Source organism: Narcine bancroftii, chromosome 1 (genome assembly GCF_036971445.1).
Source record: "Narcine bancroftii isolate sNarBan1 chromosome 1, sNarBan1.hap1, whole genome shotgun sequence".
NCBI classification, from domain to species: domain Eukaryota; kingdom Metazoa; phylum Chordata; class Chondrichthyes; order Torpediniformes; family Narcinidae; genus Narcine; species Narcine bancroftii.
The window spans coordinates 28,465,157-28,488,837 of record NC_091469.1 but is presented as its reverse complement, the minus strand read 5'-3'; the positions used below and the strand labels follow the sequence as shown (position 1 = coordinate 28,488,837).

General features: G+C 41.5%; 1 protein-coding gene across 5 annotated transcripts in view; it reads right to left on the bottom strand.

The window, feature by feature from the left end:
- ugcg (UDP-glucose ceramide glucosyltransferase) overlaps nt 1-23,681 on the bottom strand; it is an 82,516-nt gene that overhangs the window by 27,141 nt on the left and 31,694 nt on the right. For all 5 annotated transcript variants that reach the window (XR_011353228.1, XM_069923055.1, XM_069923065.1 and 2 more), the window contains 2 exons: nt 12,671-12,812; nt 1,719-1,821 (listed from right to left, as the gene is read on the bottom strand). Coding sequence is in view for 4 of the 5 variants with exons in the window: in XM_069923055.1 (XP_069779156.1) it covers nt 1,719-1,821; nt 12,671-12,812 (245 nt within the window). In the remaining variant the exon portion in view is untranslated. The remainder of the gene's footprint in view (nt 1-1,718; nt 1,822-12,670; nt 12,813-23,681) is intronic.

The following is a 23,681-nucleotide window of genomic DNA, read 5'->3' as shown; positions in this document are numbered from 1 at the left end:
AGAACTTGGAGAATTAGGTTCAGAGCCGCAGTCTGTCTGAGTGGAGGTTGCTGTTCTAAGAGAGTCATGTGGTTTTGCAAGCAGAGAGAGTCAAACAGGCTTTTCTCAGAGAGAGAGCAAGCGAGAGCACGCACACGAGAGAGAGAGAGAATTCAGTTCTTCAGTGGAACCTGTCGAGCTTGTGGAAAAACCCCATTTTGAAGAGTGGTTGTGAGTGCTTAGTTCAGCCTGGTCAAAACCCTTGTGGTCTATACAAGAAAAGAAGACTGGCTGCCTGATATTTCACTTGGAATAAGAGAAACAAAAAGGAACTCTGTGATGACCTGAAAGAAAGAGGTTATTATCTGGAAAACGCTGATGGGGCAAGTTTCTTCAGCAAGACACTGACATAGTTGATTAAAAGGAATCAGTTTTGTGTGTGTCCAGCGAACAACAAATCTCTCTCTGAAAACTGACAAGAACCATTTACCTTTCGAGCACCAAAGTCTGGTGAACTTTATAAATGTTAAATTCTGTGCTCAGTATAAGAATTGCCTGCAACCAGTGAACTTGGAGGAATGAGAAGTGAGATTAGACTGTGAACCAAAGAACTTTTCTGAAGTTACACACACATTACATGCACGTGCGCTTAGAATTAGAAGGGGGTCAAGTTAGGTTAGTTAAGTTAATAGTGATAAAGTTAAAGTTTGATCCTGTTTTCATGTTTAAAGGTAATTAAAAGCAACTTTTGTTTAAGTAACCATTTGTCTTGGTGAATATCTATTGCTGCTGGGTTTTGGGGTCCTTTGGGCTTGTAACAACTGTACTGTTGAGTAGAGTTCCAGAATTTAGACAAGGTGAGATTGAAGTAACTAACACCAAATTACTTGCAAGTTCGGAGGGTACACAACTTGAGAGCTTGGAATTAGCAAAGTGGCAAAGTTCCCATGTCACCTTGAAGTACTGAAGTACTGCTTGCGTAACATTTTGTAGATTGGGACAGAGTATATAGATATGTTTTTGGGAGATAAATTGGGAAAGGTTTGTTAGAGTAGGTTACTTTAAAACAGATCTTATTTGAAATACTGGAGCTCTGACTAAAGCTAGACATATCGGGGCCTCACAGGTTTTGCAAGAGCTTTGAAGAGTGCTCAAGATATTTCACTAATGGATTGTTGTTTAGAAAAGGCAACAGATGAAAGAGCTTGTTGGAGCCGCATATTGTCTGGAGGAGAGCTTGCTGTTGTAAGAGGATTTAAGAATAGGTAGCATCAGAGAGATATGAGAAAATATTATTCCACAAAAGTGTAATGAAGTCTTGAAATTTTTCACCTGTAAGGATGGTGGAAGCAACAAACATGCTCACATAGAAAAAAATCTGGATGAAAGTAACTTAAAAGTCTGGATTAATGATTGGTCAGCTCACTTCTTTCTGTGCCACAATTTTCTTTATTTCTATGAACAGCACAATAATTAAACATCTGTTATGCTAGCATAACTGTAACATTGGTAAGCATTTGCATTAATTTATTAAACAGGTTATAAAGACGATCTTGATTTTTAATATGAGTATTCAATTGAAATACAGTACATATAAAATGTAATTAAAACATTTACAATCCATGATTTTGAGAGGTTTTAAGCAACCTCTGAAGGAATATCATCAAACAACCTGTTTAAATGCAGCAAAACACTGGTTTCTGACAAGACAAGGAATACTTTATATTAAATCTGCTTACCAATAAATAAGTTGGCATCCACATTTGGATATTTGCCCAGCAACTTTTTACACACATCAATTGCAGGATCTTCATGGTCTTGTATGCAAAGCAGTATTTCAAACTGGCAAGGGAAGGGTAGGAAAGAATGGAGATCAGAACCATGCTGTTGGTAAAGGCAAAGAATGGCAGAGCCTTCATGGAAACTTCCAGGGGGGGAAAAAAAAGTCATTCATACTTGAGAAGCTAACTAAATGCAAAAATTCAAGTTCAATATCCAGTTTATCCCATCTCTTTTATTTAAATACCCCTAGCATTCCTTGCATTAAAATAAGTGTTATTTTTCCCCCAAAGAGGAAACCAACAGAGAAGGGATCCATATTTCTCTCGTGGATTTTAGAAATTAGGTCAACCTGGCAGATCCTGATCTAAGTAAACAAGGAGAAACAAATTTAACAATAATTTTATAGATTTCACTATTCATGACTTTCCATCCTGATAATGTACATAGTTTATTCACAACAGATGAAAACTAAGCTATCTAGCTTAGAGTGCAAGTTGGTCATAAATAATCCTAATGGACATAGAGAACATTCCAATTACCCAGAACAGCATAATGAATACTTGATATAAAAGGACTACCAGACTTCAGTAAGTCAGGCAGATGGTGGGCATAGAAGGGGCAATGCAAGCAGGGTCTTTGAGTACTTTTAAGGCAGAGGCCATTCTCCATTAGGAAGGAGACAAAAGGTTTTAGATATTTCAAGGTCCCATTTCATTTTTGTGACTGTCACTTTAAGGGTTAACACATCAAGCTGCAACCCTGCATAGCACTGTGGAGAGAACTGAGTTGGCAACAATCCAGGTATAGACTGTGCTCATAGTTTATCCTCTGGAGGAAGCGAAGGAACATTTGTTGCTTTTATCTAGGGACAGGTGAGAAGAGACATGTGAAACACATTCTTAAAAGTAACAGGCACTTTGTGGTCAGGGGTCATTTTAAAATGGAACAGCACTTTGAGCAGCAGCCATGTGAAGGTACACTGTGCTGGAATGGCTCGGTGTGGTATGGACAATTTGTTTGTTTCTCCCTGTCAGGAGAATTTTTGATCCCCACCATGGCCAAAGGAAAGGTAATTTTTGAAAGAGAATTAGCATACCACACCCTGACCAAAGGAAAGATCAGTTCGAAGAAGGGGAATTATTGAACCCCATCATGACCAAAGAAAAGGCCACTTTTTTTGATCCATATCTGGGTAAAGGAAGCAGTAGACTTGCCTCATTGGATTTTTGTGATCACTGTGCCGGTCATTTTGACTGAACCTTGCCAGGATTTTTAGAAGTTTTGTGAAGTCACACATTTGGGTTCCCCAACGAAAGGAATAGGGGAATTGTTACAACCACTCATTTGAAAGGACATTAGCTCTGGAGGCAACTCAGCCAGGATTCATGAGTTTTCAGCAGTCCGATCCCTCAGTCTCTCCCACCTCATTCGTAATTACTTCTTTGCATCAGTTTAGAAGCCTTTGTGTGAACACTGGATGTCTAAAACCAATTTTGGAATAACTTTCAAGAATTGTGCCTAAGCTGTAATGTTTTTGGGTATCACACATACACATACAAGTCTATTCACACATAGTTTAAATAAGGTGTTATATTAGTAGTAATTAATAATAAAAATATTTTAAAAATAGCCCTGTCTTGACAAATTTTTATTGCTGCTGGTCTCTGATGTAACAAAGCAAAAGTGAAAGTACATTCAGATTGCATATGATGTAATTAAATAATGGAGTAAACTCAGAGTTGAGTCGCCTACTCCTGTTCTTAATTCATTTGACATCAAAATGGATCATAAAAGGTTTACATAGCTAGGAGTTAAAACCCATACTTGATTTAGAATTTAACAAAAAATGTTTAAATTTCATCTGCTTAATTCTCAAAAACCCTCAATCTGATTACCAACTTGAAACCTTGACATAAACCAATTACAACAAACTTAACTAACAATTGCCAGCATCTTTTGTTAGAGATCTAATTTACAGAAGACAAAGTTGACATATCTCAAATTGAATGTGTTCATAGTTACAATTTTAAAATGTAGTTTCAACACATCATTCTAAAGATATAATTTGGACACAAGCTACAAGCCATTGGAAAGTAGCTGAGAAATTCAAATCAGACCACACTGAATTACTATCTAGATACTGAAAATGATTTAAAAAAAAAACTCCATCAAAGACACATTTGAGGTACTTGAAGAGTTTCTGGAGTTAATGTACAGAATTTAGCACAGTTGAAGACAGGTATAAAAACCATTAACATTAAAACTTTATAAATTTCAGAACAAACAAAGCAGAGGGGTAAATTAGAACCATGAGATACTTCCCAATTGGTCATTTTGCATGTGTAGTGTTGCCTGCATTCTTGATGCTAAAGAAAAGAATGATTCCACTGTCCTTAATAGTAACTTGTAGAAAACCAAGCTCAGGGAAATTTTCCAGCCACCCACTCCGCCCCCAATTCTCCAACAAATTAGTGGTAACTAATTTAGGAACTGATCCTAGCACAATCTAACTGAAAAGTAATTTATTCATTGAACCATCTGAATAATCTAACATTAAATAAAATCAAAGCATAGCACAGTCCTCGCAAAATCTAAATCCATTCCTTTTCAATTAAAGTCAATTTAATATTCTTTATTTCTCACAAATTGTAAACATAGCAAGGGTATTTACTTCCTCGTTTTAATTACTTGCTTCAGCAATAATAAATTGCAATTGAAATATAGATAGGAAATTGAGAGCAGATTCGATAGTCTTGAGAAGAAATGGGTGGGATGTAGAAAATATAGTGTGCTCAATAATGTTTGGGACAAAAACACTTTTTCACTTTATTTACCCCTACTCTCCACAGTTTTACCTTTATAATCAAACAATCCATCAGTAATTAAAGTGCACATTCCAGACTTTACTCAAGGTTATTTGTATACATTTTGGTTAGACCATGTAGAAATTAGTCCTTTTTATCCCTCCTTTTCAGGGCACCATAATGTTTGGGACATTTGGCTTCACAGGTGTTTGTGAGTACTAAGGCATCCTTAATTGCTTCATTGGTGCAAGTATAGAGAGCTAGGCTTGCTTCTAAGCTTCTGATCACCTTTAAAGTCTATTTTTTAACATGAGGACCAGAGTTGTGCTAATAAAAGTCAAAGAAGCCATTACAAGGCTGAAAAACAAGAACACTAAGTGATATCACCCAAACCTTAGGATGACCAAAAATCAACAGTTTGGAACATCATCAAGAAAGCGTACTGGTGAGCTCAATAATTGCAAAGGGACTGGCATTCCAAGGAAGACCTCCACAGATGATGACAGAAGAATTCTCATCCTAGTGAAGTAAAATCCCCAAATGTATGTCCAACAGATTAGCAACACTCTTCAGGAGGCAAGTGCAGGTATAAAGAATGCAGCCCAGACATTCCAGCAACCATGGACATGGTCGGCAGAGACTTGCCTTCCCTTTTCATCTACTTCAACAATATCCTAATGGCAAACAAGACTCCTGAGGAGCACATTTCACATCTTCACCAGCTTTTTAACTGACTTGCTGAGTTCAGCCTCACCTGGCAAAGTGCCAGTTTGGCCTTGAGGAGATCGACTTTTTGCGCCACAAAATTACCAAAGATGGTGCCCACTCCTTTGCCTGACAAGGTGGAGCCAATACAGCAGTTTACTAAACCGATGACTCTGAAGGGACTGCAAGAATTCGTGGGCATGGTGATTTTTACAGAGATTCATCCCCACAGCAGCCAATATCATGCGCACACACTTCGCCTTAATGTCAGGCTCCACGAAGGAACTCACATGGACAGACAAGGTGCAGGGCACCTTCGAAAAGACCAAGGAGGCCCTGGCTAACACAATGATGCTGGTTCACCCACGCATGGATGTACCAACAGCCCTCACAATCGATGCGTCCGACACAGCAGTAGGCGGCATCCTGGAACAGTTCATGGACAACACATGGAGGCCTCTCACTTCCTTCAATTGCTACCTGTGACTGCCTGAACTGAAGTACAGTGCATTCGACAGCTGCTAGCCCTCTACGTTGCCAACTGCCATTTCCGCTACTTCTTGGAGGGGTTGAAAGCCACTGACATTCGCTTTCTCCAAGCCCTCCAACCCATGGTCTGCTCGCCAGCAGCGGCACTTATTCTACATCTCCAAATTCACCATTTCCATCCATCACCTCCTGGACAAACAGAATGTTGTCGCTTATGCACTCTCCAGGCCAAAGGTCCATGCCTTGTCACAAGGCATTGACTATCACAACCTGGCTCGACCCCAGCAGATCATCCTGAGACGCACAGCTTCAGGATGGCAGTCATGGGTCTGCAGCTTCAGGACCTCCCACTGGACACCAATGGCACGATTATCCTCTGCGAAATTGTCTATTGACATTTCTACGAGCCAACCCCGACCACTAATCCCCACCCAATGGTGAAGAACAGTTTTCAACACAATACACGTCTTGTCCCACTCCTCCATCCGAACGACAGTGCGGATGGTATCCTCCCATTTCATTTGGGATGGGCTACACAAGCAGGTTACAGAGTAGGCAAAAACCTGCACAGACTGCCAGGCTGCGAAGGTTCAGCAACACACCAAGTCCCATGTCCAGCAGTTTGACGCTCCAACCCGCAGGTTCCAGCACGTCCACCTCAACATAGTTGGCCCCCTGCCAGTCTCACAAGGGTCATGCCACCTGCTCACAATGGTGGACAGTTTCACTCAAGGGCCAGAGGCCATCCCCATCCTGGATGCCACCACAGACACATGCGCCAGGATTTTCTTCTCTGCCTGGGTCTCCCGTTTTGGTGTCCCAGCACACATAACGACTGACCGAGGAGCCCAATTCACCTCCATCTTGTGGAACAAGCTCTCCAAACTACTGGGCACCCAGCTACACTGCACCATGACCAATCACCCTCAGTCCAATGGGCTAGTCGAGCGTTTCCATCACCACCTGAAATCAGCACTGATGGCACAGCTAGAGAGGCCAAACTGGGTAGACAAACTACCGTAGGTTCTCCTTAGGATTAGCACAGCACCCAAAGACAACCTCAAAGCCTCTGCAGCTGAGCTGGTCTATGGCGAGACACTTGCAGTCCTGAGCCAGTTCCTCCCTTAAGCACCATATCAAGCCACCGACACTGTCATCGTACTGGAAAGACGGAGACAAATTAGGCTTGCTGGTACCACCATCGTGATACTCTCAGCCACCTTTCAACTACCCTGCAGACTTAACCTCCTGTCTTTATGTGTTCATTCAAAGGGGCAGACACAGAACACCCTTCCAGCGTCCTTATGACGGACCCTACAAGGTGCTCCAAAGGAATGCATCCATCTTTGTACTCGACATTGGGGGCAAGGAGGAACTGTTTACACTGGATTGCCTGAAACAGGCCCATCTGAACATGTCAGAACCAGTAAAGATCCCTCCACCAGTACGTAGGGACCAGCCACCTAGGCAGCAAATCTCACACTCAACACACCATGAGACCACCAGTGCCAGTTCTTGGGGGTGGGGTGTGGTAACGCACATAGTTGTAGCAGTGAACCAGTCCCGCTTGTCACATGCGGTCAGTGGGGCAGCCATGGTAAAGATGGCGTCGTAGGACCTTCTCTTCCAGTCCAGACCGGAAGAGCATGACACAAGTTCTGGAATGCTAGGGGTGGGCCGAGGACAGCTTTAAATGCTGCGGCACAAATTCAAAGTAAATCAGCTGTGCTAAACGAGCTCACAGCCTGTGGTCTCAGTCTTTTCACTGCACTCGCACACAACGCATTACAGAACTATGTATAGAAAGTGCTGTAATTTCTGCATGGTCAAACCAATGTGTATACAAATAACTTTGAATAAAATTTGGAATATTCACTTTAATTACATGTGAATCGTTTGATTACAAATTTAAAACTGGAGCACAGAGGCAAATAAAGGAAAAAAAGTGCCTTTGTCCCAAACATTATGGAGGGCACTGTATGTAACTATTCAATGTGTTTTTAGTTTAGATCAATTACTTGAACTCAAAAACCCAATTCAAAATAGTCAAAGTTGCAGGTGATAGCAAGCTAGGAGGATCTGGATAACAGGAGGAGGCAACTCAACTATTACAAAATATACAGTAAAACCCCAGTATCCAGCACCTATGAAGATTGGTAGATGCCGGACAAGTGCATTTTCCAGTTGCTTGAGACTTACTTTTGCAATGCCTAACTAATACATCTGGATTAAGAATAAACAGCTTAAAAGAAAAAAAAAATACTATATTCTACTTATTACACTGAACAAACCTCACTTGCATGAATATATAAATCTTAAAGCACTCTATTTTCAATCGGATTCTTTGAAAACATTTAACAGTCGCTGTATCTGCAGGTTCTTCCCCCTCCACAAAGCTGCCAGACAGGCGAATAATAACTTTATATATAATTAACCACCCCCGCCCACAACCAAATTTACAGATAAAGCCTTACTAACATACTTAATATACTAATAAAGATTCGTACTAAGCAGGCATAAGGAGGCACTTGAAGAGAGTCACCCAAACGGCAAGCAGCATCAACTAGCTTTTTATCCTGTGTGATACCATTTTATTCAAACACAATTTTATCCTAACAGCTGCTATGAGTAAAGGCACCCTGTTGGTTGAATATTAACTCCCATTTTCACCAAAGTTTTACTTACGTGTTACTTCAGATGACATTTACTTTTACAATATTAAACTTGCATTAATTTTTACCTATTATTTTATTCCTATTTATTTTAATATTTAAATTCATTTTCCTCTATTTTTTTTGCTAGTTGCTTGAATTCTGGATACTAAGGGTTTTACTGTACAATGTTGTCATGGTAGATTTGCAATAAAAATTAGTTCAAAACATCTAATGGCTATTACAGGGCAAAATAGCTCACTGTTAATTAAAGTACAAAATGCAGAGAGCTTCCTCTGATCTGGAAACTCAAGAGAAAAAATTTCCATGCCTATAAGACTTGACGGTCTTATTTGACATAATGCGGTCATCTCAAACTGTACTTTGAGGTATCGTCCACACCCATTCACTTTTTGCAAGGATCAGTCTCCCTGATTGTCTGCTCATCTCACCCCCCCGCAACCTTCACCCATTAGGCATTTCCCTCTGTAATCGCAGAAATTGTCCCTACACCCATCCTAATCTCCATCCAGGGCCACAGGCAGACATTCCAGACAAGGCAAAGTTTTACATGCAATGAATAACCCAACTTAACCTATTGGATTCAGTGACCGTGGTGTGGCCTCCTCTACATCAGTGAGGCCCCACTTAGATTGGGCAACAGTTTTGCTGACCATATGCACTCTGTTGGTAGATACTGTATTGGAATTCCCTTAACTGGTGTCACACAAACACATCTGTCCTTGTCCATTACCAGGGCATCACTAAATATAAACTTGAATGCATATTCGTTCTGGATAGCTTTAATCTCAATGTCATAAACATCAATTTTTCTAAATTTAGGTAATCCACACCTGTTTCCACTTCTTTACTGGATCTAGGACATTTTGGCACCAGATTTTTTTGGCCTCCACGATTTGGCATCAGACATTTTGCTGCCCACAGTTTGGTGTTGGACATTTTGGTGCTAAAATTAGGAGATGTCACCTGCAGATTTTACTGCAGGGAGAGGAGAGTGCATTTGCAGTGTTGCTGTCAAGACCTATGCTGCCCATCAAGACCTACAGTCTTGCGAACCGAGGGGAGACTGGAGTGTGGAGATGCCACTGAGGGGAGACAGGAGTGCGGAGATGTTATTCAATTATATTTAATTAACAGAGAATATAGTAAGGTTGCCAAGTATAATTTATTTAGCTCAAAAAAAAGTCTTATTGTAGCTTTAGATGCTGAAAAAGCTTTTGATAGGTTAGAATGGGATTTTTTTAATTTAAGGTGTTAATTAAATTTGGTTTTGGAATTAATTTTATAAATTAGATTAAGGCCTTATATAGAGTCCTAAAGCTAAAGTGATTACTAATGGACAGATATCTCATCATTTAATTAAGTAGATCTAGTAGACGGGGTATCCTTTATCAACAGATGTGTTTGCTTTAGCTATAGAACCATGCACAAAAAACTAGAGATGATCAACAATTGAAGGAATTTGAGATAAATCAGGTACAACATAAAACTAGTTTACTTGCTGATGATTTATTTGTTTATTTAACCCAACTCCACAAATATCATTACCAAGACTTTAGACATTTGTTAGACTATGGGAAAATTTTGGGATACAAGATAAATTGGGATAAAAGTAATGGAGCTTGTAGGAGATTATTCACAATGTAGACAAGAGGTTTGTTTTAAATGGACAGATAAGATTAAATATTTAGGTATACATATTGATACTAATTTGAAAAATTTATATAAATTAAATTATATTCAATTATTTAAAAAGATAGAGTAGAGAAAGATTTAAAGAAATGGGTTAGTTTACCGATTACATTAATTGGGAGAGTTAATTGCATTAAAATGAATATTTTACCACGACTTCAATATTTATTTAAAACTTTTACCTATATCCATACCTCAAGTTTTTTTCAGGATTTAAGTAAACAAGTTATGAAATTTATTTGGAAAGGGAAGATGGTAAGAAAGTCATTAGAAAAATTAACATGGAAATATGAACAGAGAGGATCACAACTTCCCAATTTAAAAAATTATGATAGAGCAGCATAATTAAATTTTTTTTGTCTTTAAGTTTAGTAAAATTAAACCATCATGGGTGGATATTGAACTAAACAAGACAGGAGAAGTTAAATCAGATGAGTTCATTTATAAATGGGATTTTAAATCTAATGTAATATATAAGGAAGCTCTGATATTAAAACATATGTTGAATATTTGGAATAAAGTTAAATTAGAAATTGATGGATATATTCTTTCATTAAAAAACACCAATAATTAATTCTTGTTCTTTTTCCCCCAAAAGATAACCCTTTTTTAAATATATGGTACAATAATGAAATTTTTATTCTAGGGGACTGTTATCATAATAATAGATTGATGTCTTTTGATCAATTATGGTTAAATGTGGTATACCTTTTTACACATTATTTTGTTATTTTCAATTGAGGACTTTTTTGAGAGACAAATTGGGACAGGAAATGATTTTAAAAGATCTTTCAAATTTGGAACAAATTATGGTTGGTGGAATGGTTAAAAAATTTATTTCAATTGCATACATATTATTACAAGAACAGACACCTAAAATAGGTTTGTTTAATTCAAAGGAAAGATGGGAACGAGATTTGGACACAATAATAGATCAACAAGTTTGTTAGAATTTGTTTAAAGAAGTTATGACAAATACTATTAATGTACAATATAGATTATATTACTCCTCAGAAATTGAGTTGATGGAGATCGGATCAGTGTTTTAGATGTGGAACAGAAATTGGAACTTTCCTTCATTCTACATGGTCTTGTTTAAAGCTTAATCCTTTTTGGGTTTCTATTAGTAAATTTCTACAACGGATAATAGGAGTGACTTTTCCTTTAAATCCTGAATTGTTTTTATTATGAAATTTTAAGTGTTACTCCTAAATTATTGTTATCAGATTCTCAATTAATGTTGGTCAAGTTGGTCTTAGTAATAGCAAGAAAATGTATCACTGTAACATGGAAATTTGAGATTTCATTAACATTAGACAGATGGCACGCTGAAATTCAAAGTTGTATTCCATTAAAAAAAATGTATAATTTAAGAGATAATTTTTTTATTTTTGCAAATTTGGGGTCTGTATGCAAAAATAATGAAATTAAAATCATGAATTTATAATTTTTTTCTTGATCAATGAAGTTTTCCCTAAAAATTATTTTATGAAGTTTTTAATGTCTTTGAGTGTCAACTGATGCAATCCAATTTAATTATTTGTAATAATTTTATAATGAATATTTTGTATATTAGTTTTGGGATTAGATTAATTTTGGGGGAGGGTGGGACACTAGGGTTTTTTTGTAGCTTGTAGTTTTTTAGCTTTTAGATTTTAGTTTCTTAGTTTTTTACAAATAGACTTTCTACATATACTTGTTATTTTTTAAATTATGTAACTGTTATAATATTCTTAATTTTTGACATTATATATGCTGAATAAATAAAATATTAAAAATATATATTTAATTAAAATGATAAATTAATAATTTTATATTCATTATACTTAAAAACATTTTAAATTAATCTCCATGTCAGTCACCAAATGCGAATGGCAAAATCTCCAGCACCAAACTGCAGGCGTCAAAATATCCGATAGGCTACAAAAGTCTTGTTTTTTTTTTGCCAAAATGTCCGATCCTGTTCTTTACCTACTCTCTTCTTACTTTTCTCTCAAACACTCCCTTCATAGTCACTCTCCCTCTCCTACCTTCTGTCTAATACCCATCACCTTATGGCCCATCTCCTTTCTCCCACCCAAAATCTTGACTGATCACTTCTAAGCATGGATGCTGCCTGACCCATTGAATCACTGAAGCTTCTCATTGTTTGCTCAAGATTCCAGTATCTGCAGCTTTTCCTGTTTCTTTTATTGTAATTTCTGTACTGTACAGTTATGGTCAATTTAAATGAGGAAAATTCAAGGAAGCGAAAGTTAGGCTGATCCTTCTCAAAAAACTGTTGAGCCATTAAGATATTTTAGCTGTGTAGAAAGAATATTCAAAGGAGAGCAACAGAGTGATTTTACAGATACATGCTAGATATTAAATGATATGCAAAGGGCACATCTGAAAGGTCATTTTAGTTTGTGTCGTTAAATGTGTAGGCAAAAATAATGCAGCAATCTTCCAGGAATTCTCATCATTACAAACAAGTTGAAACAATTAGGCTTTTATGATCTATACTTTGTCTCCTATAAAAGAGCTTTATGAAGTGTTCATACATACTTTAGGATAATCAAGTTCAAAAAATGTTTCCAAGTTGCTTATGAGGTTTGGGTCCACTCCTTTCAAAGGTTTAAGCAAGGATACACCAGGAAGCTTGCTGTAAGGTTGTTTATCTGTTGTCTTCTTGTTCAGATGAAGGCGGCTGAAGGGGGGGGGGGAAATGCAGAATTATCATAGTTACTAATTGTTTTTTTAAATGAGCTGTACTTAAAACTGCCACAAAGATGAGTATGAACAGAGCACAATTATGAACACAGAGCTCAATTCAAACAACTTAATAGTTGATGAAATGGTCTTGGTACTCTTGACAGGTTGTATAGTGATTACCAATATTCCAATTAATTGGCGAAATGCATTTGCTCTAATTTTGTTTAAATATACCTTGCACAATACTTAAAATATTTCCAGTATGTAAAACAAGGAAAAAAGTGTTTGTACTCTGCAATTAAAAAAATACAAATGCCCCTTTCAAGGAAAAAAAATAAGGTTGGAGAGAAACAGAATAATAATCAATAAAAGTTGGAATATTAAAGTATACATGTATACTATTTACTGACACCCAACATTCTGAAATAATTTTTAAAAAATGGACACAAGGATTAAAGACATTAATTTTGATGTAATTCAACAAAAATCAAAAAGTCATTCTATTTCTCTTAATAATGTTTTTCTTCACCAGATCAAGCATAAATCCCTGTACATGCAATATCTGTTGCCATTTACTAATTGCACATTTATTCTATTCTTGTGACATTTCAATTTTGTCCTTAAAATGGTTTAACCCATTGCAGATTATCAAACATTTGCACTTGAGGAAATGTCTTAGTTTATCACTTCCTTCTTATTTAATGTTGCTTGTTACTGCATTGTTTTTGGTCTTATTTCAAGATTTACAGAAGTTTTGGCATTTTGTTTTTAGTCTTTTTGAACTTTAATTATAAATAAAAGGATAGATTTGTTTTGATTATGATAATGAGTAAATTAAATACAATGTACATAGGCACCAAAATTCTCACTTGCTACAGAGACTAGAAAAAAACTACCAAACCATAGTATACATTAAATTGATAATAAATACAAAATATAACAAAAATTCATAGTTATCATGGTGAACAAAATAAGTGATGTTGCAATAGTGCAGACAGGCCTTTTTGTGTTGCTAAAGCAGTTTATAATTAATATCATAATGGGAGGTTCAAGAGCCTGATAGCTGTTCGAAAATAAAACTGCTCTTGAATCTAGAGGTGCTTCAGGCTTCTACATTTTTTTCTCCTAAAGGTAACAGTAAAAAGTAGTTGTAACCAGGGTGGTGGGAGTCCTTTAAAATGTTGGCTGCCTTCTTGAGGCAGTGCCTCATGTTGATGTCTTCCATGAGGACAGTCCATGATGGATATGGCCATATTTGCTGCCTGTTGCATTCCTGGGCATTCGAATGATCAAACTAGACCGTCATGCAGACAATCTGTATACTTCTGACAGTGGATCAATAGAAGTATTCGACAACATTCCAAACCTCACTTCTTAGAAAGTCAAGGGAACACTGTGACTTCTTCAGTTACCTTGATATTCTGGCTCCAGGAGAGGTCTCCTGAAATATGAACTCTCATGGACTTGGAAGATACTAATCCCTTCCACCTCCAATCCATCAATGCAGATAAATGCAATGGTCCTTAGACTTCCTTTCCTATAATCCATAAAAACTCATTGATCTTGGTAAAGTTGAGGGCAAGATGTTGTTCTGGCACCACCCAACCAGATTCTCAATCTCCATTACGTATTCTCATTCATCATTTCGTTATTCAGCCAACAATATTGTCAATAAATGTATAACTGCATTGGAGCCAAACTTTGCTATGCAGTCATATGTATTGTGAAAGATCATGTTATATTTTAAATTGTATATAGATACGCTGTTAGAAGATAAATAGTGGGGTTTTTAGTTAGGTCACACACAGATACATACACTTCAAGCAGATCTAATTTAAAATGCCAGCGCTCTGCTCAAGCCAGACAGTCCAGGCTCCGAGTGCTTTTCCAAAATCTTTGAAGAATGCCTGTAAGGGCTTCACAAGTAGGTGTTAATTGGACATGCTGTGGAATAATGGATTATTGTTTTGGAAATCAACAGATAAACGAATTTAGAAGATTGGGAGGATGCGGGAACGGATGCAAGAACGAAAGCGAGAAAATTCAGTTCTTCAGTTCAGCAGCAGCAGCTGGGACTGGAACAGGACAAGCTGGCAAACTTGTGGACAAACCCCATTTTAAAGATAGGTTGTGAGTTCTTAGTTCAGCCTGGACAGAGCCCTTGTGGTCCCAAGAGGAGAGGTCTGGCTGTATAATGTTTCACTTGAAATAAGGGAAACAGAAAAGGAATTTTGTGGTAACCCGAAGGAAAGAGGTTATCATTTGGAAAATCCTGATGGGGCAAATTTTCTTCGGCAAGACAGTGACATGGCTGATCGGAATGAATCAGTTTGTGTCCAAAGAGCACCAAATTTCTCTCTGAAAACCAACAAGAACCTTCCTGAGCAGTAACCATTTACCTTTCAAGCACCAAAGCCTGGTGAAATTCATAAATGTTAAATTACACACACACACACACACACACACACACACACACACACACACACACACACACACAGGTGCACTTAGAATTAGAAGAGGGTTAAGTTAATGTAATAAGTTAGAGTTTGATCTTGTTTTCATGTTTAAAGATAATTAAAAGCAACTTTTGTTTCAGTAACCATTTGTCTTGGTGAATTTCTATTGTTGCTGGGTTTTGGGGTCCTCTGGGCCCATAACAGTATAGAGAATAGAGCAGGGAACTAAGAATACAGTATCAGGGAGTCTGTGTTGATAGTTGGTGATAAGGAGGTGATGCTGTTAATCTGCACTGATTAAGGTCTGCTGATAAAAGAAAACAAAGATCCATTTGCAGAGGAGTGGGATAGAGTCTCTGATCCCTTTGTTTCATCATATTTATCCGGCATGGCATTGTATGTCCAACTATAATCATTGAACAACGGACTGACATAGGTATTCTTGTGACCCAGCTGATCTCACGCAGAGTGGATGGCCAGTATGATGGAGTCTGCCATTGACAAAATGAAGTGGGTCCAGGTCCTTCCTGAGAAAGGAGTTGATCGGCACCAAAACCAACTTCTCAAAGCACTTCATCATGTAGATGCAAGAGTCACAGATCTATAGTTCTTGAAGCAGATAATCTTGCTCTTCTTTTGAAGCAGATGGAGACCTCAGAGCACTGCAGCAAAAGGTTGAAAATATCTGCAAAAACTCCAGTCAGTTGGATTGCACAAGTTTTAAAGGTGCAACTAGGTGCTCCATCTGGACAAGAGGATTCTGAAGTCATAATTCACGTTAGCCTCTGAAACTGGGAGAACAGGGCCACTTCAAGGAAAGGATGGAGGTCACTCTGAAGAGATCTATTGCAGTTAATGATACCGTACTAGTATGATACCGTACTAGCCTTATAAAATGTGCAAGCCCTGCCGCAGCTGCCACACATCAGACAGAGACTGATTTTTTTTGTTGGTAATGGCCTTCCGGTGGTTGTACCTGGTATTTTTGCATATTTATGAATTGCCTGATCTGAACATCACAGATCTGGCATTCAACAGTTTAATGAGTATATGCTATACTTAAACAAAGAGGAAAAAAAACTGTACACATGCTAGTATAACACTAGACGCTGTCCAATTGTTATGGTATGCTTTCTAAGCCTGTTAAACTAGATTGATCCAAGTTCACCAGTTACTATAAACCAGTGAGAAGTTTAAGAAAAAAGCATCAAAATACTAGAAGTGTACAAAATATTTTGCCAGGTTTTTATGTTCACTGCATCCACAGGTTTAAATTGTGGCTTTTTTCATGATGTGGCCAAAGTTGTACTGTTGCTAAACAGATCAATAACAACAAATCCTTTTATTGGAAGCCTGCTAAAAGATGTTTTTCTTAGACGTGCAAGATGGCTATTGCATAGTTTTGAAAATTATCACAGCAAATAAATGAACCCATTTACAATTCATACCAATTGCATGTGCTGTGTTACAAACCCAGAGGGCCCCAAAACCCAGCAGCAACAGATGTTCACAAGGACAAATGGTTACTTAAACAAAAGTTGCTTTTAATCATCTTTAAACATGAAAACAGAATCACACTTTAATTTATTACTATTGACTTAACTAACCTAATTTAACCCCCTTCTAATTCTAAGCGCACGCGTATGTAATGTGTGTGTAAGTTCAGAAAAGTTATTTGGTTCACAGTCCAATCTCACTTCTCATTCCTCCAAGTTCACTGGTTGCAGACAATTATTATACTGTGCACAGAATTTAACATTTATAAAGTTCACCAGGCTTTGGTGCTTGAAAGGTAAATGTTTACTGCTCAGGAAGGTTCTTGTCAGTTTTCAGAGAGAGATTTGTTGTTTCAGGCACTTCCATCAGCCACTCCAGTGTCTTGCTGACAAAACTTGCCCTTTCAGGGTTCTCCAGATGATAACCTCTTTCTTTCAGGTCTCCACAGAGTACCTTTTTGTTTCTTTTATTTCAAGTGAAGCATTAGACAGCCAGTCCTCTCCTCTTTTATGAACCACAAGGGCTTTGACCAGGCTGAACGAAGCACACACAACCCATCTTCCAAGTGGGGTTTTCCACAAGGTCGCCAGCTTGTCCTGTTCTAGTCCTAGCTGCTGCTGTTGACTGTAAAACTGCAGGACTGTGTGCCTCTCTCTCTCTCTCTCTCTCTCTCTCTCTCTCCGAGAAAAACCTGTTTGGCTCTCTCTGCTTGGAAAAGCAATATGACCCTCCTGGAACAGCAAGTTCCACTCCAGACAATCTGCAGCTCCAACAAGTTCTTTCATCTGTTGTCTTTTTGTAAACAATCCATTAGTGAAGTCTCTTGGGCATTCTCCAAAGCTTTTGCAAAGACTCTGGGGCCGACATGTCTATCATAAGCAGAGCTCCAGTATTTTAAATAAAATCTGTTTTAAAGTGTTTGTCTGTGACCTACACTAAAAAATCTGACCCAATTTATCTCCCAAAAACATATCTATATACTCTGTCACAAGCGGAAATAAATGTTTGAATACTGTATCATTTCAAACTTGTCATTGAAGAAAACCTACACATATCCTGTGTTAAATAGCATTAAGCCACAATTATATGGAACTTTAAAATGTTGCTTTTAATTGCAGGTAGTGAGGCATTGCTTAACTTGTAAACATTTAGAACTAGCAAAATTGAATGACATTTACTGGAAGTTTCACATACTCATCTTTTGTCAAGACCTTCCTCCAAAGGAAAATGTCAAATAAAAATAGGTTAGAACATTTAACCTGTAAATAGTACATCAAACTAAGTGTTCGTGAGAAGGCGGGAAGGGGGCTCAGCAGAGGAGCGGGCTGTCACAGAGCGAGCAGCTGAGGGACGCCCGACACCAGGGCTCTCAGCTGGAAGATAAGGAAGACAGCAGAAGAAGGAGCGATGAAACAGATGTGAAAGACAGACGGAGGGAAGATCAACAAGAAGACCAACATCAGGAAGCACAACAGACGAGCAGCCTAAGAGGGGGGGAACAGCAACAAGAGGCCCAGCAAGAAGAGGCCCAACAAAGAGATACAAGTAGCTCATCAGGAAAAACAGAAGAGACACAGACACGGAAGAAGAAGACCAAGATCTTCACAGAGAAATAGAAGGTAAAACAGATGGACAAAGAGAAATAAAAGGTAAAACTGATGAACAGAATATAGATAAAGTATTTTTTGAGGAACAAGTGAGATCACTAAAAGAATGGTTTGTAGCGGCAGCTACACACACAACCAGACGGGTTGAGCTCAGTGAACAGACTAGTTTATTGCAGGCTGCTGGGCTGTACTTATACTCCCAGCCCGGACCTGGCTGAGAACCGCGCTGGAGGGCGCTGAGGTCACCTGGGTGTCACGTGGTCCCCCAGCGCGGGTTTCTGAGCCCTGTGCTGGAAGGAAGGGAAACCCCCGATGGCGCCATTTTGGCTGGCTGCCCCGCCGCGTGGCTTACACGCAGGGCCAGTTCGCCTGACTTGTGGTGAGCTGCCACACAGCCCCCCATCCCCCCCAACCAGTGCCAATGTCCTTTTTCGCCGGGCGGCCTCGCTTCTTGGGCTGGGCAATGACCATGGGCTCAGTGGGATCAAGGTGCACCGGCTTCTGCCTGTCCATGGTAAACAGCTCCTGCCTGGCGCCAATGTCCAGTGTGAACGTTAAGCCAGAATGTTGTACAACCCTGTACGGCCCTTGAGGAGGTGCCGCGGTCTGGCCCCGCCAAACGAAAACATACTCGGTGGAAAGCAGTTCGCCAGGGACGCGAGACATGGCGGGTGCCATGTCTAGGCGGCGGTGGGGGTTCGAACAAGTCCAAGTGTGCCCTGAGGTGAGGAAGTAGTTTGTGCGGAGACCGCTGGGGATTGTGAGGTGTGTTGACGAACTCACCAGGTAGTGCCAGCGGCGCACCGTAAACCAGCTCAGCTGATGACGCCTGCAGATCTTCCTTGGGAGTGGAGCGGATGCCAGGAGCACCCAAGGCAGTTCGTCCGCCCAGTCGGGACCAGTGAGGTGGGTCATGAGCGCCAACTTAAGGTGGCGATGCAGACATTTGACCGGTCCATTGGCCTGCGGGTGGTAGGCCATGTTGCGGTGTAGCTGGATCTTCAACCTGTTGGCGAGCTGTGCCCAGAGTGCAGATGTGAACTGGCCACCTCGATCGCTGGTGAAGTGACCCGGGATGCCAAACCAGGCGACCCAACCATGCAACAGTGCTCGGGAGCAGGAGTCGATGGAGGCTTCTGGCATTGGGATCGCCTCGGGCCAGCGAGTAGTGCGGTACACCACTGTAAACAGGTAACAGTTGCCTCGGGAAATGGGTAAGGGCCCGACGATGTCCACGTGAATGTGGCTGAACTGTTCCCAGACGTGCTCAAACTCCTGTACGGGTGCCCTGGTGTGCCTGTGCACCTTGGACTTCTGACAATGGGTGCATGTTCTGGCCCAGCCTGCGATCTGCTTCCGCAGCCTATGCCATACGAACCGTTCTGCCACCATCCGGACCGTGGACCTAATGGAACGATGTGTAAGGTCATGTATATGATGGAAGACCTGCCTGTGCCACTGCTGGGGAACCACTGGCCGTGGGGTGCCCAAGGAGATATCGCATAAGATGGTGCCTTCGCCGCTCGGAGTAGGGAGGTCTCGGAACTGCAGGCCCGTGATGGTGGTCTTGAGGCCCTCGTCTCATCAGATTCCTGGTCCCGGGCGAGCTGGTCGAAGTCGAGGCCGGGCGTCAGCGTGCAGATGGCCGGTCGCGAGAGTGCATCGGCAACCACATTGTCCTTCCCTGCCTTGTGCCGAATGTCGGTGGTAAACTCCAACACGAAAGAGAGGTGAAGCTGCTGGCGGGCCTACCAGGAATCCTTCACCATCGCCTGGGTGAGGGGTTTGTGGTCAGTGAAGATGGTAAGAGTCCTCCCCTCCAAAAAAAGAGCGGAAATACCGCACTGCTAGGTACATGCCCAGTAACTCATGGTCGAAGGCTCTATACCTGCGTTCCAGCGGGCAGAGCAGGAGGCTGAAAAATGCCAGCGGCTTCCAATGTCCATTCACCTGCTGCTCCAGGATGGTACCGATAGCTGTGGCAGAGGCATCGACAGAGAGTGCCATATGCAGGTTTGTGTGCGGATGGGCGAGCATGGTGGCCTTCACGAGGACGTCCTTGGTGGCCTCGAATGCAGTGCAGGCTTCTGGCTTCCAAGTGAGCGTCTTATGTTTGGCCGCGATGAGGGCGAATAGCGGCTGCACGATGCGCGCAGCTCCCAGGATGAAGCGGTTGTAAAAATTGACCATATCCGCGAACTCCTGCAGTCCCTTGAGGCTGTCCAGGTGTGGGAACTCCCTGATAGCGGTGAACTTCACAGCAGCGGGTGTGGCTTCTTCGGCAGTGATGGTATGGCCCAAGAACTGCATGGACTCTTTTCCAAACTGGCACGTCAGGTGGGCTTTGTTTGCGCCCAGTCCTTGCTGGCGACGAGGATGTCATCCAAATAAATAAAAACGAAATCCGAGTCCCTGCCCACAGAGTCCATGAGGGGCTGGAAGGTCTGAGTGGTGTTCTTGAGCCAAAATGGCTTGCGCAGGAATTCGAACAGGCCAAAGGGGTTGATGATGGTCATCTTGGGTATGTCCTCAGGGTGCAGCGGGTCCTGGTGATATCCGCGCACCAGGTCAACCTTGGGGAAAACCCTCGTACCGTGCTGGTTGGCCGTAAAGTCTTGGTTGTGAGGGACGGGGTAACGGTCAGGAACGGTTGCCTCGTTGAGCCATCGATAGTCTCCACAGGGAGACTATCCGCAACCGCCAGAGGCTTTCGGGATCAGATGAAGCAGCGAGGTCCACAGGCTGTCGGACCGTCAAATGATCCCCAGCTCCAACAGATGCGAAAACTCCTCCTTTGCTACCTGGAGCTTGTCAGGTAGGAGCTGGCATGCCTTGGCATGAACCAGTGGGCCCTGGGTGTGGATGTGGTGGAACACCCCGTGGCGCGGCGAGGCAGCAGAGAACAGTGACTTGAGGAGTTTCGGGAACTTGTCCAGGATGCACTTGAACTCTTCTCAGGGCGTGCTGATCGTGGCCATCTGTGGTTGCTCCGAGCGGGAGACGAACGGCCTGGAAGGTACGGGCGTCCACCAGAAATCAGTGTGTGAGGAGGAAGTCTGCACCCAGGATGGCAGTTGAGAGGGACGAGACGGTGAACCTCCACGTGAAATTCCATTGTTCGATCTGGAAGTGGATTGTCTTGTCTCCATTGCCGTTGTGTTGGCCGCACGGAGGGGAGGTCTATGAGGTCGGTTCCTGGATTTGATGGCTGTGGCCGGGATGACGCTGATCTGGGCTCCAGTATCAACGAGGAACCACCGGCTGCTGACTGAGTCCTGCAGGTAGAGGAGGCTGTGTTGTTGGCCAGCCACCGCAGCCATTAACAATGGCCCGTCTCCTCGTTTCCCTGGAACGAGCAGGTCTGACAACACTTCCGAGCCTTGGCTCCCCACCGCTAGTGGTAGAAGCAGAGGCCAGGAGCGGATGCTGTGGCTTCGGTTATGCTCTTGGGGGCCCCTGCAGGGGCTGGGTGCTCTACTGCAGCGCTAGGGGTGGGCTTGGCATGGTCGTGCCCCTACCTCATGACCTGCTGGATCACTGAGCCCTCCAGGAATTGTGCAAGCCATAGCTCCTGGGCCTTCTGGGTGACCTTCCTCAGGTCGGTGAAGCTCTCCTGGCATGATGTTCCCGGGCATATGGTCGAGGAAGATGTGTTTGAAAAGTGGGCAGTTGGTGTGCTCACCCATGAGCACGAGCATCTCATCCATCAGCTCCATTGGGGATCTGTCCCCCAGGGCGTCGAGGTGCAGCATCTGAGCGGCACGCTGGTGTCTGGATAGACAGAGGAACCAGGTAAGCACTCACTTGATAGTCTTGTATTTGTCCTTGGCGGGTGGGTGCTGAACAAGGTGCAGCACGCGGTGGCCTGGTCCAGGGCAGCGACCACATGGTAGAACTTGGTCGTGTCGGACGAAATCTGGCGGAGGTGAAACTGAGCCTCCTCGTGGCCGAACCTAGTCTCCGGCTCCTGAACCCAGAATTCAGGTAGTTTCACGGCTATAGCGCTGATCCCAGGCTTGCTCATGATGGGTTCAAAAACATTTGAACTAGTCGGGGTCACCAAATGTAGCGGCAGCTACACTGCTCCTGCAATAACACACACACAACCAGATGAGTTGAGCTCAGTGAGCAGACTAGTTTATTCTGGGCTGCACTTATACTCCCAGTCCGAACCTGGCTGAGAAACTCGCTGGAGGGCACTGACTTCACCCAGGTATCACGTGGTCCCCCAGCACAGATTTCTGAGCCCCGTGCTGGAAGGAAGGGAAACCCCCCAACGGCGCCACTTTGGCCAGCTGCCTCGCCACGTGTCTTGTGATGAGCCGCCACAGGTTGTCATTGGAGTTTAATGCAATTAAAAGGAAAATGAAAAGAACAAAAAATAAAATGCAAGAGTAGAGAATGTGGAAGAGCGGGAGCTGTAGAAATGGAAGTGAATGACTTAAGAGAAAAATTGGAAGAAAGTGAAAAAAATTAAAGAGACACAAAAGTTGTTATCTCAGAAAATTGATATGTTGGAAAATTATAGTAGGCGAAACAACTAAAAATAGTGGGCCTAAAGGAGGGTGAAAGCAGCACAGACATGAAATAATTTATAAAAGGATGGATCCCGAAGATTCTGGGAATGACACAATTGCAGGAAGAAATGGGAATAGAATGGGCACACAGAGCATTAGCTCAGAAACTACAGACACATCAAAAACCAAGATCCATCTTAGTAAAACTTTTGAGATACACAACAAGAGAAAATATACTGGAACGGGGAAGGAATAAAGTTAGAGAAGATAATAAACCATTGGAATACAAGGCTCAAAAAATATTTTTTTTTACCCAGACAAAAGTTTTGAACTCTTAAAGAGGAGGAAGGAATTTAATACAGCGAAATCAACTTTGTGGAAAAAAGGATACAAATTCATATCAAGACATCTAGCTGTGGTTAAAATATTTATACCCGGGGAGCAAAACAGACTGTTCTCAGATCCAGAGAAAGCTCAAGAATTCGCAGAACGTTTGCAGGACGGGAGAAGCGATGAAGAGATGTAACAAGAATGAAGAACGGCGATAAAGTATATATAAAGATGTAAAACCAATGTATATGTAAAGAACTAAAGAAGGAAAAGAGAAGGGAAGAAAGGGAGTAAGGGGAGGAAAAAAAGTGTTTTCTGGAGAAGGCTGGGTGGAGGGGGAATAACCATCACTGCAAAATCAGTTGACGTTGCGAACAAGATCGCAATCCAAATGAAAAGGGGAGTTGTGGTTGCCTGGCAAGGGGTATGGGGCAACTCAGAGAGGGGGAGAAATTTT